This window comes from Antechinus flavipes, chromosome 4 (assembly GCF_016432865.1).
Source record: "Antechinus flavipes isolate AdamAnt ecotype Samford, QLD, Australia chromosome 4, AdamAnt_v2, whole genome shotgun sequence".
Classification (NCBI taxonomy): Eukaryota; Metazoa; Chordata; class Mammalia; order Dasyuromorphia; family Dasyuridae; genus Antechinus; species Antechinus flavipes.
In genome coordinates, this window is record NC_067401.1 from 157438679 (window position 1) to 157451561 (window position 12883).

At 32.6% G+C, this 12883-nt stretch overlaps 1 protein-coding gene across 1 annotated transcript in view; it reads left to right on the forward strand.

Annotated features, from left to right (window-relative positions):
- Positions 1–12883, forward strand: part of LOC127560552 (ATP-binding cassette sub-family A member 9-like) — a 99697-nt gene that overhangs the window by 11077 nt on the left and 75737 nt on the right. The window contains exons 7-11 of the mRNA XM_051995228.1: positions 1010–1151; positions 2429–2614; positions 3540–3687; positions 7559–7706; positions 9607–9665. Coding sequence (XP_051851188.1) covers positions 1010–1151; positions 2429–2614; positions 3540–3687; positions 7559–7706; positions 9607–9665 — 683 coding nt within the window. The remainder of the gene's footprint in view (positions 1–1009; positions 1152–2428; positions 2615–3539; positions 3688–7558; positions 7707–9606; positions 9666–12883) is intronic.

Sequence of the window (12883 nt, forward strand, 5' to 3'; positions counted from 1 at the left end):
AATAAGATAGGTAATAAACATCAAGTGTCTATTAAGTGCCTTATGTTATGTCCATGCTCTCAAAGTCTAACATGGGACATGACATGCAAATAATAACTTTGTACAGGATAAATCGGAAATAATGAACAGAGGGAAAATATTAGAAATAAGGGGACACAGGAATTATTTCCTGTAGAAGGTGAAATTTTGGCTGAGACTTAAAGGAAATTATGGAAGCCAAGAAGTATAGATGAGAGAGAACATTCCATTGGGAAGATAGACTAAGAAATGCATGTAATTGGGAGTTGGAAAGTCTTATGAGAGGAACAATAAGGAGGCCAGTGTAACAAGATTATAGAGTACTTTTTGGGCAAAGATAAAACTCAAGGCAACGCAGGGCATGGAGAACATAAAATGTGAGGAGACTATCAAAGTGGGGAAGATAGGTTATGAAGGGCTTTAAATATTAAATGAAGGATTTTATATTTTATCCTGAAAGTGATAGAAAGCCATCAGAATTTATTGAATAAGATTGGGGCCAGGGTAGGAATAATATACTATAATATTTGTTGTCAAAGAGGAAATGGAACCAATAAAGTTATGGCAATTACCTTTTGGCATTTGTTTTGTGAAATGTCTCAAATAATGAATGAATCACAGAATTGATTCATTCACTTACCAAGATGAGAACTGGATGAGCAAAACTCAGATCAGTTGTGAATACAAATGCATAATATAAATTATAACTTGTTTGTAAAAATCCATTTACTTTACTTTATAATTATAAGTCATATATAAAGAGTTTTATTGAAGAGGATACATATATTTTTTAAATGTTCATAAATAACTGATTAAAAGGAATGCATTTATACTGAAGGGGAGGAGATTTTAATTGTTCATGAAGAAACATTTTCTACCACTGAAAATAAAAATAAGTGTTTCACATATAGTGATGTTGATGTCTTCCTACCTTTTCCTAAAGGTTGAACTGCATGTAAAACATTGAAATAATGCTCTGTTTTCACCATAGGCTTTCCTGGGGTGTGCTGTATGCTGGATTCATCTTTATTATTGCCACTTGTTTGGCACTTACCATAACATGTTTTGAACTTGTAATTGTCACGGGCTACTTTGTGATATTTATTCTGTTCTTTTTCTATGGTCTCTCCTTGGTGAGTTGGTGATTTAAATATTACTTCTCTCTCTTCCCCCCAAAAATATTTATTTAATACTTTTCAAAGTGTTACAGTCAAAACAATTTTTCTTTTTTTTTTTTTAATGTTTTTAAGATTTTTGAGTACTAGGGTCGCTCCCTAATCCCCACCCATAATTAAGAAACTCATGTGAAATTAGACAAACCGTTTCCATAAAAGTTGTCATAAAAAATAGATCTCCCACCCTAATGAAAATAAAAACCCTCAAGCAAAATTAAGTTGAAAAGAAAGAGAAAAAGAGAATGCTTCAATCTGTATTCAGACACAATCAGTTTCTTCTCTGGATGTGGGTAAGATTTTTCAACCTAAGTCCCTCAGCGTAATCATGGATGATTGTACTATTCAGAATATCTGGTCATCCCAGCTTCTATTTTGTATACAGTATATTTTTCATTTTGTTCATGGAGGATTTTCCAGGTGTTTTTCCTCCTGAAAGCATCCTGTTCATTATTTCCCAGAGAATAATAATATTCTATCATCAACACATACCACAGTTTATTGAGCCATTCCCCAATTGATCATTCCCTCAATTTCCAACTTTTTTGACCTGAAAAGAGAGCTACTATGAATATTTTTTATACATATAGCTACTTTTCCTTTTTTGTTGCTATTGTTTATTTCTGAATTTCTCTTGGTATTCATGTCTAGTAGTGGTGTTGTTAGGGCAAAGGATATGCATAAATTTACAACTCTTTGGGCACAGATCATATCTTTTGATCATTTATAAATCGGGCCATGACTCTTATTTTTTACAAATTTGACTCAGTTCTCTCTATGTTTGAGAAATTAGCCCTTATCAGAGAAACCTGTTTCAATTTTTTTAAATTACTATTGCTAATTTTATTTTTCCCCATTTAGTTTCTCTTTTTTCACCCTGCATGCCCCCCAATATGCCCTCTCTGTTATAAATCCTCCCTCCCACTTCCCATATCCCATTTTTCTCCTATTTTCCTGCAGTACAAGATAGATTTAAACACCCCCTATTGAGTATGTATATTATTTCCTATTTGAGCCAACTGAATATAATTTTTCTACTCAGGTCTTAAGTATGTTGAATAAAATATGTGCCACTGCAGTTGCTTCCTTTCTGTTCTGTTTTCTGTATTCATGTGAGACATTCTTTCTGAGGATGAGAACTTGATAAGTTTATAAAGCCAAAATCCTTATTTCATTGAGGCTTTTAAGACCTTCCAAAGAAGGTCCAGTTGCTAACAGGAGTTTTTCTCTTGCTTCAGGTAGCTTTTGCTTTCCTGTTGAGTGTTTTGATAAAGAGACCTGTACTTAGTGGCTCAATCACACTCTTCCTTATTGCTCTTTGGGGATGTTTTGGACTTATTTCATTGCATAGCCGGCTTCCTGAATCTTTGGAATGGATTTTATGTCTCTTGAGTCCCTTTGCTTTTACTCATGGAATGATCCAGGTAAGTCAGTATGATCATTCATTCATTATATTTATAATAGGAGTGATAAAAAACAGCCTTGGAAAAATTGATACCATATGATAATTCTAATTTTCAAAATTTCAGGCATTTGAATTCCCAATCCATGCTCATCTACTGTTGCTATGGTAGATCTTTTTTAAGTAAACTAAGTATTTTTTAGCCAAAGATGAGATATCCCATAACTTAAAAGAGCTGAAACACGCTTTAGAAATTCTTTATAAAGAAATCAATTATGTACCTGTGACAATGGATAGAGCACTGGTTTTGGAATCAGGAAAGCTCATGAAAATGAGTCTGGCCATAGAAATTTACTATTCTGGGCAAATCATTGTTTGCCTCAGTTTCCTCATCTGAAAAAATGATCTGGAGAAGGAAATGGCAGACCACTCCTGTATATATGCCAAGAAAACTGTGAAAAGGTTCACAAAGGGTCAAATATGGCTGAAATGATGCAACAAAAACTTTATAATAACAAGTATGATTATGGTGTGGTCAATCAAAATTGATTTCATTTTTCTTAAAGTACTTAATGATTCTTTAAAACAACAAGGTTTCATTAGTAAATTAAACCTCTCAAATAGTTCTGTTTCCTCCATCATCTTTTATATGTGACATTTTTTTCTTTAGTAAATAACAATATCATCAATCTTAGTAATGATTATAAGGTAATAGAATTAAAGTTCTAAGTGATTTTAGAGATCATTGACTCCAATTCCCTTGTCTTATAGATGAGAAAAATGAAAAGTTAACACAACTAGTTAGTGATCGACAGTTTTGAATTCATGGCTTCCTGACTAGGAAATTTTAAGTCATTTTAAGTGCAATTACAATTCCTATCAATAGTTATTCCTTTTTTAATCCTCCCCAATAATATTGTTTTCTTTTGCATTTATTGTACTTTCAGATCATGTGGTTGGACTTCGACTTGAAAGGTTTTACTTTCCATGACCCCACAGGGAGATCACATGTGTTAATAGCAACAATTTTTATGCTGGTTTTTGATACTATCCTTTATTTAGCATTGACACTTTATTTTGACAAAATCTTACCACGTAAGTAATAATGATTTTATAAATCATTTACAGCTTTAAAATTTTTTTGCCTATTTATTAAGAAATACCCCTAACTTTAATAGAGGACAATAGCAAATACTATTTGTACAGGCTTAGCAATTTCTTTGTTCTTACCTCTTAGAAATGAAGACTTGAATTCTTATGCAAATTTTCCCTCTTCATGGAGTCACCTTTTGACTTTCTACTGCTATATACTTATGGAATTTTTTTTTCTATTTTTAAAGATCACTTTGAAACAGTTACTTATTCATACTGGTGAAGTATTTTTCTTTGGACTAATGGGAACATTCAAGTTTCTGAAACGTTTTAATTTTATAATTGGCAGTAAGATTTGTTAAATACCTCAAAATCTGGCTCACTACTGTGTGAGTCAGGAATGAATTTAATAATTTAGAACAGCAATTCTTAACTTTTAAAATCATAATCCCATTTGGCAAACTGTTGAAACCAATGGATTCTTTCTCAAAATAATATTTTTTATGGGAGGAAATGTTAAATTTCAGTTAAAGGTTAGTGAAAATAAAGCTGTAATGTTTTTTCCCATTGATCATCAAAAACCCCTATTTTAAAATAAGATGGAACATAATATTTAGTAATAACATCATTGTTTTTCCTTGCCCCTAAGTATAAAGATTCCCTAAAATCCTTCAAATAAAGGTTCTGGGATTTCTCCTTGATATTATTCACCCAATACTGACCAATATTAGTTAATCTGATGACATTTTTGATAACATCAATAAGCAATTTACATCATTTTTCTTTACAAAAGGATGTTTACTATGAAGGTATAATAATAACAGAATTATAAATACATCATTTAGCATTTCATCCCATCAAGTTTATTGTAGAGTATGGCATCTCTGTTAGATGTATCACTCCTTTGCTTTCCTATGATGTCTTGGACCACTGAGTTAGTTGATTCACTGCTAGATTAGTTGGAAAAGATTGTCTTTCAAATGCTGACTCATTGGGCCCAGTTGCTGACAAGCTCTGATTGGATTTTAGTTGACAATATGTAGGTCTTTCAGATTTTCAAAACTTACAGGGTCTTAGTCTGACCAATAGATCAATCTTCATTCACCTTACTAGTAAAGTATAGATAAAGAGGCACCATGTGTCATGAATCAGGCAAGATAGGAAGAACAGATTGTTGGTACTACTTCTCTCCCTACCCAGCCCCAAAATTCCCCAGGCTTTCCACAATTTTTGCCTCAGTCACTACCAGAAGTGGAGAAAAAAGGCTGGATTCTTACTTAGGGCATTTTATACACACACACATGTTTAAGCTCAGCACTTGTTAAATTGGAAGGGCTAGAATTTAAGCACACCTCAAAGAACTGAGCTACAATAATTGATACATTTTTTAAATCCACAAGGCAAAGAAACTACATCCAGTAGGTTGAGAAATTTTATTGCAAAGTAAAATAATATCTGCTTGTAATTATTTTACATTTAAAGCACATTTGCATACATAGGAGAAATTAGAGAAAAATGTTTTAAAGTTTTTAAATAATAAAAAGTGTCATATGATGCAATTGATGTGCCTGGTTCTTCTAATGTTAAGAAGTTTTTCTTCACTATGAGACAGGAAAACAATAAAAAAGCCAGAATGTTTACATACTCTAATATATAATAGAATTCTTCTCCTTGCTCCTGATATATGTCATTTATGCATTTCCAGAGGAAGCCTCACCAACACCTGAGTATGAGTTAACCCATGATCTGAGAACCTTTGTCCCATTATCCAGTTCTCCATGACAACTGCATGGTAGGACATGGTAGGACTTGTGTTCCACTTTCATTATCTTCAGGAATATAGTTTTATCTTCCCAACTATAGCAAGACATCAAAAATAGGATTTTAGTGGACAATAGTGACCTCTTTATTATTTTACTGGATGTCTATACTCTTCTAGATGTGCACCCTATTCATCTGTTCAGATAGCAACTTATGTTCACTTTCTTTTTCTGTATTATTGCTGTCTACCTGCACATAAATGCTCTGTAAAATATCTGTCCATCACACTGAAGACTCTCCTATAGGTCTTTTGCCATTCTTTAAGAACCTCTACAACATCTTTGCTCAATCATGTCTGACTCTGTGACTCCATTGGAATTTTCTTAGCAAAGATACTGGAGTGGTTTGCCATTTTCTTCTCTGTACTTATAGACTCATAAAATCACAATATCTCTTCATAATTATTCACATTTGTACAAATAGGAGAAATTACAATAAATGATTAGAAGATTTTAAAATTTGAAATATTATTGTGTCATTCTATATAATTAATGTATCTGGTCTTTCTAGTGTTAAGAGGTTTTCTCCACCATATAGGAAGTGGGCATTAAGCATTGTTTACACATACAAGAAGACATCTCTTCATTATCCTTTGAGTTCTCTGCAATATTAATTCCTTTTAGATATCTGCAGTTTTCACAGTTCATAATCATACAAAGAAGTTAAAAGATTTTTAATTTCGCAAATACAATCTAGTCTTATTCAATTTGGAGTCCATCATGAATGTTCAAGAAATATGTACTATTGAAATAACTCAGTTGACTGCTCGCCCAACTACATGTTACTGTTGGAAAAAAAAGTAGGCATTCTTTATCCCTTCTCTTCTTTCTGTTATTAGTCCAAACTCTTTTGAGTAATTTGAAATCTCAGTAATAAGACCATGGTAATGCAACCAAAAGTATCTCTAGTCAATGTGTGAGTTGATATCTTTCCTATAGAAAAAGATAAAGGGACTGAAGTATGCTTCTTTATTCTCCAGATATTCTGAGACAATTGTTCAGATATTCTGAAAATGTGGGTGTTGGCCTTTGGTATATGAGAAAGGGGAAAAAAAGAATCTAAGAATCATAATGGATTCCTAACCTTTTTAGAAACTTTAAGTATTTAAGACTACTAAATAGAAACAGACAAAATTTAGAAAGTATTACCAAAGAATAAAAAGCCTCAGGTAAAAACCTAAAGATTTTATGGGTACTAGCAGTTTTTTCAACATTGCTTCCCATCAACACTGCTTCCTATCAAAGGCAAAGAGAAAACCTAATTTGTAAAGTAAACAGATAAATAATAAGAAAATATTTAACAATGAGATTTGGATTTTTGGTCCATGACTTAAAATGTAGTAAAGACCGGTCCCTTGTCAGAGACAGAATGCACAAAACAAAGGCTGATAGGAGTATATTTCCATGAAGTCTTATAAATCTGATCAAAATAATATTAAAATGAAAGGGATAGGAAGAAATTTACTTACATAAATATGTGTATTATAAAAAATAAATACATAATATATGACATGTAATATGTATCTTATAGTGTATAACAACATATAGCATGTATATTTGACATGTAATATGTGCTTCAATATAGAAAACATCATAATATGCAACATATATGATATAAAAGCCTAATATAATTTATAACATTGTGTGTGTATGTGTTCACCAAGTCAACAATGTTTAGAGAATAAATCATGAGACAAAATCCAAGAAAAGAACAAGTGGTAAAATCCATGACCTCAAATGTCTTTGCAAAAAATACCTAAAATTTAGGCACTTTTGTGTTCTCCTCCACTGCAAGAAAGGATTCTCAGCTTTGTATCAGGCTGGCTGTTTGTATCAAGAGGTAAATTATATCCTCTGCTGATGAATTAAAGGAGTTAACATTTTACCTTGAGTACCCTTCTCTTGGTAGCCATCCCTTTCTTTACTACAGCAGCTCCTTCAACCTATGCCTACATTTATTCCCCTGTGCTTTGCAAAAGTCACTTGATAAGCTCTTTAATACCCTTTAACTAAAGTAATATGACCTAATGTATAATATCCTCTTGTTAAATTAGGTGAATATGGATACTGGCATTCTCCCCTGTTTTTTCTAAAGTCTCGACGTCAACAGCACAAAGTCCTAGAGAATGAGACCAGTCCTGAATATAGCTCTGACTTTTTTGAACCAATATTTCCAGAATTCCATGGGAAAGAAATCATCAGGTAATGAATTATGTAATTCAGGTAATAAATATTAGTGTATATTTATTATATAAAAATATTAGTGTGAATTTAATGAATCTTATCAATTATACTAGGATCAGACTTAGGCAAAAGTTAAATTCTTTTTTTAATCATTATCCTTTATCATTCTACCTTTCCCTTTCTTTGATGATTATAACCATTTTCTTCATCCTCCTCATGAGCTCCATTTTCTCCAAACCTCAGTTCTTTCCCAGTTCAGAAATCTTTGGTTCAATATGCCTCCTCTCTTTTCTATTTTTGACCACGAGGGTGAAGTAGTTCAACTCAAGATTATCCAATATACTAGAATTCTTTGTCCCTTATTCTATTGTCAACCATACCTTGTCAAGTTGCAACCTTGGATTACTCCCATAATATATCTCCTTCATTCATATTTATGCATTCATTGCTGAATAGATGTGGAGAAAATCAAGACATCATGCTAACTCAATCCAGTATAAATTTAGATAACATAGTGAGCCTTTCACAAGAGCAAGGGAATCGTTTTATACCTACCAAACTGATTTTCTATCCCACTCACTCCAGCAGCTATTCCATTTTTGGAATGTTCTCCCACATCAACTCTGTCTTGGGGAATTCTACTCCCTTCAAGACAATTCAAGAGCTACTTTCCACCAGGACCCTGTTTTGATTCTACTCACAACAAAAGAAAAAAATATTGCTATTGGACTACTTGCCATCTGGGGAATAGGGTGGGGAAGAAGAGAGGGGTTGGAATATAAAGTTTTGCAAGGGTTATTTTTTTTTTACTTTTAAACATATTTATTTCCATACTAATCATTTTGTAAAGGAAATATCAAAACAATCTTTTGGTTTGAAATTTTCTTGTCTTTTCTAAATTCCCATGATACTCCCCCTCCTTACCTTCGACTCAGCCTCTAAAAACACTGAGGTCATTCACTGAGAGTTCCTTCTTCCCCTCTCTTCTTATATCACTCAGATATCTTTCCCCACTCTCTCCTCCTTCAGCCCTCTTTCTGATGTAGAGGTAACTTTTGTTTATGCCAAAGAAAATTGCTACATGTATCCTTGATCTCATTCTCTCCCATATTTTCCAATGGAAAACCTTCATTATCATTCTCTATTTTATCTTCAAACTTTTCTTGTATAATGACTTTTCCACTTGTTGCCGGTATACATACCTACGTCTACTCTCTTTTTAAAATTCTCTTTTGATTCATCCATTCCTACTAGCAACTGATCTGTATCTTTTCTCTCCTTGGTTAAACTCCTTGAGAAAATTGTCTTCCACAGGTTCTACTAATTCCTCTCCTTTTAGTTTTAAACCTTTTGTTCTGTATTTTTACCTTATTATTCAAGAAACTTCTATTTAATAAGTTACCAACTATCACTTAACAACCAATTGTAATACATTTTCTAAACCTGAATGTTTCTCGAATCTCTGCAATCTTTGTTACTATCATATTGATAATGTTTTGCCTCCTAGATATTCTGCCTTTCTGGACTTTTGTTCAACTGCTCTTTCTTGTTTCTCTTCCTATTTGTTTGACTGCAGTGTCTCTGTTTCCTTTGCTGTATCTTCATCAGTTTCATACCTACTAACTCTGATTACCCACAAGAATCTGTCCTGGACCCTTTTTTCTTTGATTTTTATACTATCTTGCTTGGTGATCTCATCAGTTCTCATAAGTTCAACTAACAGTAGATGTTTTTCAAATATATATAGTGAGTATTAATCTCTATCCTAAGCGTCAGCCCCACACCACCAACTACATCTTAGATATTAGAAATGAATGGGTTTTAGGCATTTCAACATTTATCTTCTACTTCAGAGCTGGCATTGCCAGCCCTAATAATGGGAAAAACTCATTGAATGTTTACTTTATTATTCTTTCAGAATCAGAAATATCAGAAAAGAATATAAAAGGAATTCTGAGAAAGTAGAAGCTCTGAAAGGTAAGGAGGAAAATCTCATTTTAATTGACATTTAATTGAAGCATTATAGCACAAATAGCTACTTTTAGAGAGTCCTTTTAGACTGCTGACCACAAGCATCTTTCTGCTTCTTCTTAGAAGAAGCTTCTGTTAGAAGTGTCCCTGATCTATTGTAGCTATAAGTTCTCATGTGCTAAAGTAATAGAATCCTTTTTCAGTGCTTATTAAAAAAAAAAAACAAAAAACAAAAAAAAAACTTCCTGTAATCTGAGGCCTCCAGAAGCTGCCACTGCCACCACTGCCTATACCTACTTCTAGTTTGCTGGTTTTCCAAGGCCCTTTTACTTTACAGACAAATCTTTCCTGCTAACCTTCCAAATTGTCTTTGATGTCTCTGGGCTGAGAAACCGCCAGTACTGGCACTGATGCAGAGGTCCAAGGCCTATTCCTGCCTTGTTGGGACTAGGACTGGCATTGTGACTGGGTTTGAGCTGTACTGGCCTGGCCATAGTTCCACAATTATCATACTGTACAAGAAAATATAGGTCAAAAAGGGAAAAAAATGAGAAAGAAAAAAAGCAAGTAAGCAACAACAAAAAGGTGAAAATACTAGGTTGTGATCCACATTCAGTCCCTATAGTTCTCTCTCTGGATGCTGATGGCTCTCTCCATCACAAGTTTATAGGAATTAGCCTGAATCATCTCGTTGCCAAGTCTATCACAGTGATCATCACATAATTTTGTTATTACTGCACCACTATCCTTCTAGTCATGCATACTCATAACCTAAGAACTTCATGCACTTTCTTATTATATCCAATTATTATTCCCTCTATTATAACTTGTCAAATCATTTCAATTTTACCTCCATAATTTTTCTCACACATTCATCTTTTTTCCATGACATATCCACTGTTTTAATTGAGATTTTTCTCTGAACTCTTGCAATAATCTCCTAATAAGTTTTTTTCCCGCATTCTAAATCTTGCCTCTCTAATCCATCCTCTATATAGTTATCAAAAGTGAAATTATTAATTGATAGGTTTGATTATGTCACTTTCTACTTAGTGGTTTCCCTTATTTTTGTAAGATAAAATACAAACTCCTCTGCATATACATTTTATTACAATTGCATTAGTCAGTGTGCTGCTGCTCTTCATATATGACATCCCATCTGCTATCTTGCTACCTTTTATATAACTTAATCTCATTCTTGGAATGTTTTCCCACATCAAACCTATCTTGGGGAATTCTACTCCCTTCAAGACAATTCAAGAGCTACTTTCCACCAGGACCCTGTTTTGATTCTACCCACAACAAAAGAAAAAATATTGCTATTGGACTACTTGCCATCTGGGGAAGAGGGTGGGAAAGAAGGGAGGGGGGTGGAATAAAAAGTTTTGCCACGGTTATTTTTTTTTTTTACTTTTAAACATATTTATTTCCATACTAATCATTTTGTAAAGGAAAAATCAAAACAAAAAGCCACAAGAAATAAAAAACAAACAAAAACGGGTGAAAATAGTGTGCTTCAATCCATATTCAATTTCTGTAGTTCTTTCTATGAATGTGGATGGTATTTTCTCTTCCAAGTCTTTTTACAATTGCTTTGTATCACTGTATCTGAAAAGAGTTAAGTAAATTATTGTTAATTATCACACAATTTGCAAGGGTTAATATTGAAGAATTGTCCATATATTTGTTTTGAAAAATAAAATGCTTTAATAAAGAAAAAAAGAAAAATATTGCTATCCATATATCACATATCCATATATTGTATGTTTATTTTATAAATACCTATTTGTAACTTTTGTTGTTTCTCTTTGGTAGAAAGGAAGATTATTAAAGGAAGAGACTGTGTTGTATTTGCTTTTGTACTCTAATACTTTGCACAGTCCTTGGAACGTGAAAAGCATTTAACAAATACTTATCAAATTCAATCAAATTATAAAAATTTATTTCTAGATTTCTTCTCTTATTGGTTCATTTTATTCCTTTCTCATAAGGTATCATCAATGTGTTGCCCTTACAAGGTTTAAGTATGGTTTAGGACCACCTGTGTATGAAATAAATTAAATAGTAAAAAAAGGAAGGACATGTCTTTACTTCACTAGATCAGATCTTGATAAATTGCTGAACTTTCTTAATGTCACTTTTCTAGAATTGCCAGCAAGTTGTATTCCATTAGCAACTAGCTTATTTCTTAAGAATTACTCAAGGTTAAATAGCTATTTACTGGCAGCACTGAGATTGGAACAAAGTTCCCTAACTATCTCAAAGAATCAGAAGAGCTGAATTCAAGTCCTGACTCCAGTTTTTGCTATTTGAGTGACTCCTGAGATACATTATTTTCTTCTGCAAAAAAAAAAAAAAAAAATATATATATATATATATATATTACTTTTACTACTTATCTCATAGATTTATGAGAGGAAATGCTTTATAGAATTGAAATTGTTATATAAAGAGACATAATTAACCATTTTAATGAGTCTTGCAACTTCGTGGTAGTTCTTATTCTTTATTCTCTATCATGCTCCAACAATGGAATTTCCAAACCTATTCTTCTCTCCTCAGTATCCCAACATCACCCCTACTCAATGGTAATACTAGAATCAACTGATAAGGTCTAATGAAATCTGATTGTTAAATCTTTAATGTTAGCATATTTCAGAAATGGAAAATGTTACAAATCAGGATTTGATTGTTTTTTGTTGTTTCTTTGTCTATATTTAAGAAAATGGTATTAAGACAGACAAAACTTAAAAGTGTATATTTTTGAAGAGCTGATTGTCAAACATTTATCAGTATACCATTGCTCCCCTGCCTTTGTATCATAGCAAATGACATTCTTAATACTTAATAAAAACTAAAAAGATGAGGACATCTTTGCTTTCATTTTTTCTTATGTCCTCCCCCACTTGTCACCCATTTTCACCTACTTTGATCCAGTTTTTGAAGAAGAAAGTATTTTTTGCCAAGATAATTAGGTTCTATGATATTTTATTTGTGCCCTGGATCTCATTTCCTCCTTTCTTGTCTATAGTCTTGTCCCTTTTATCAGTCCCACTTTTTATCATTTTAAATCTCTCCCTATTTTCTGCCTGATCTCCCTGATGAATCTTATGTCCAATTTTCCTAAAGTTTCATTTAGAGGCTTAGTTTATTTCTTTTTTTAAATTTTTGGTTGATTTGTCTAAATATAAAAGTAGAACACTTTAAAGTGCCTAACTATTATA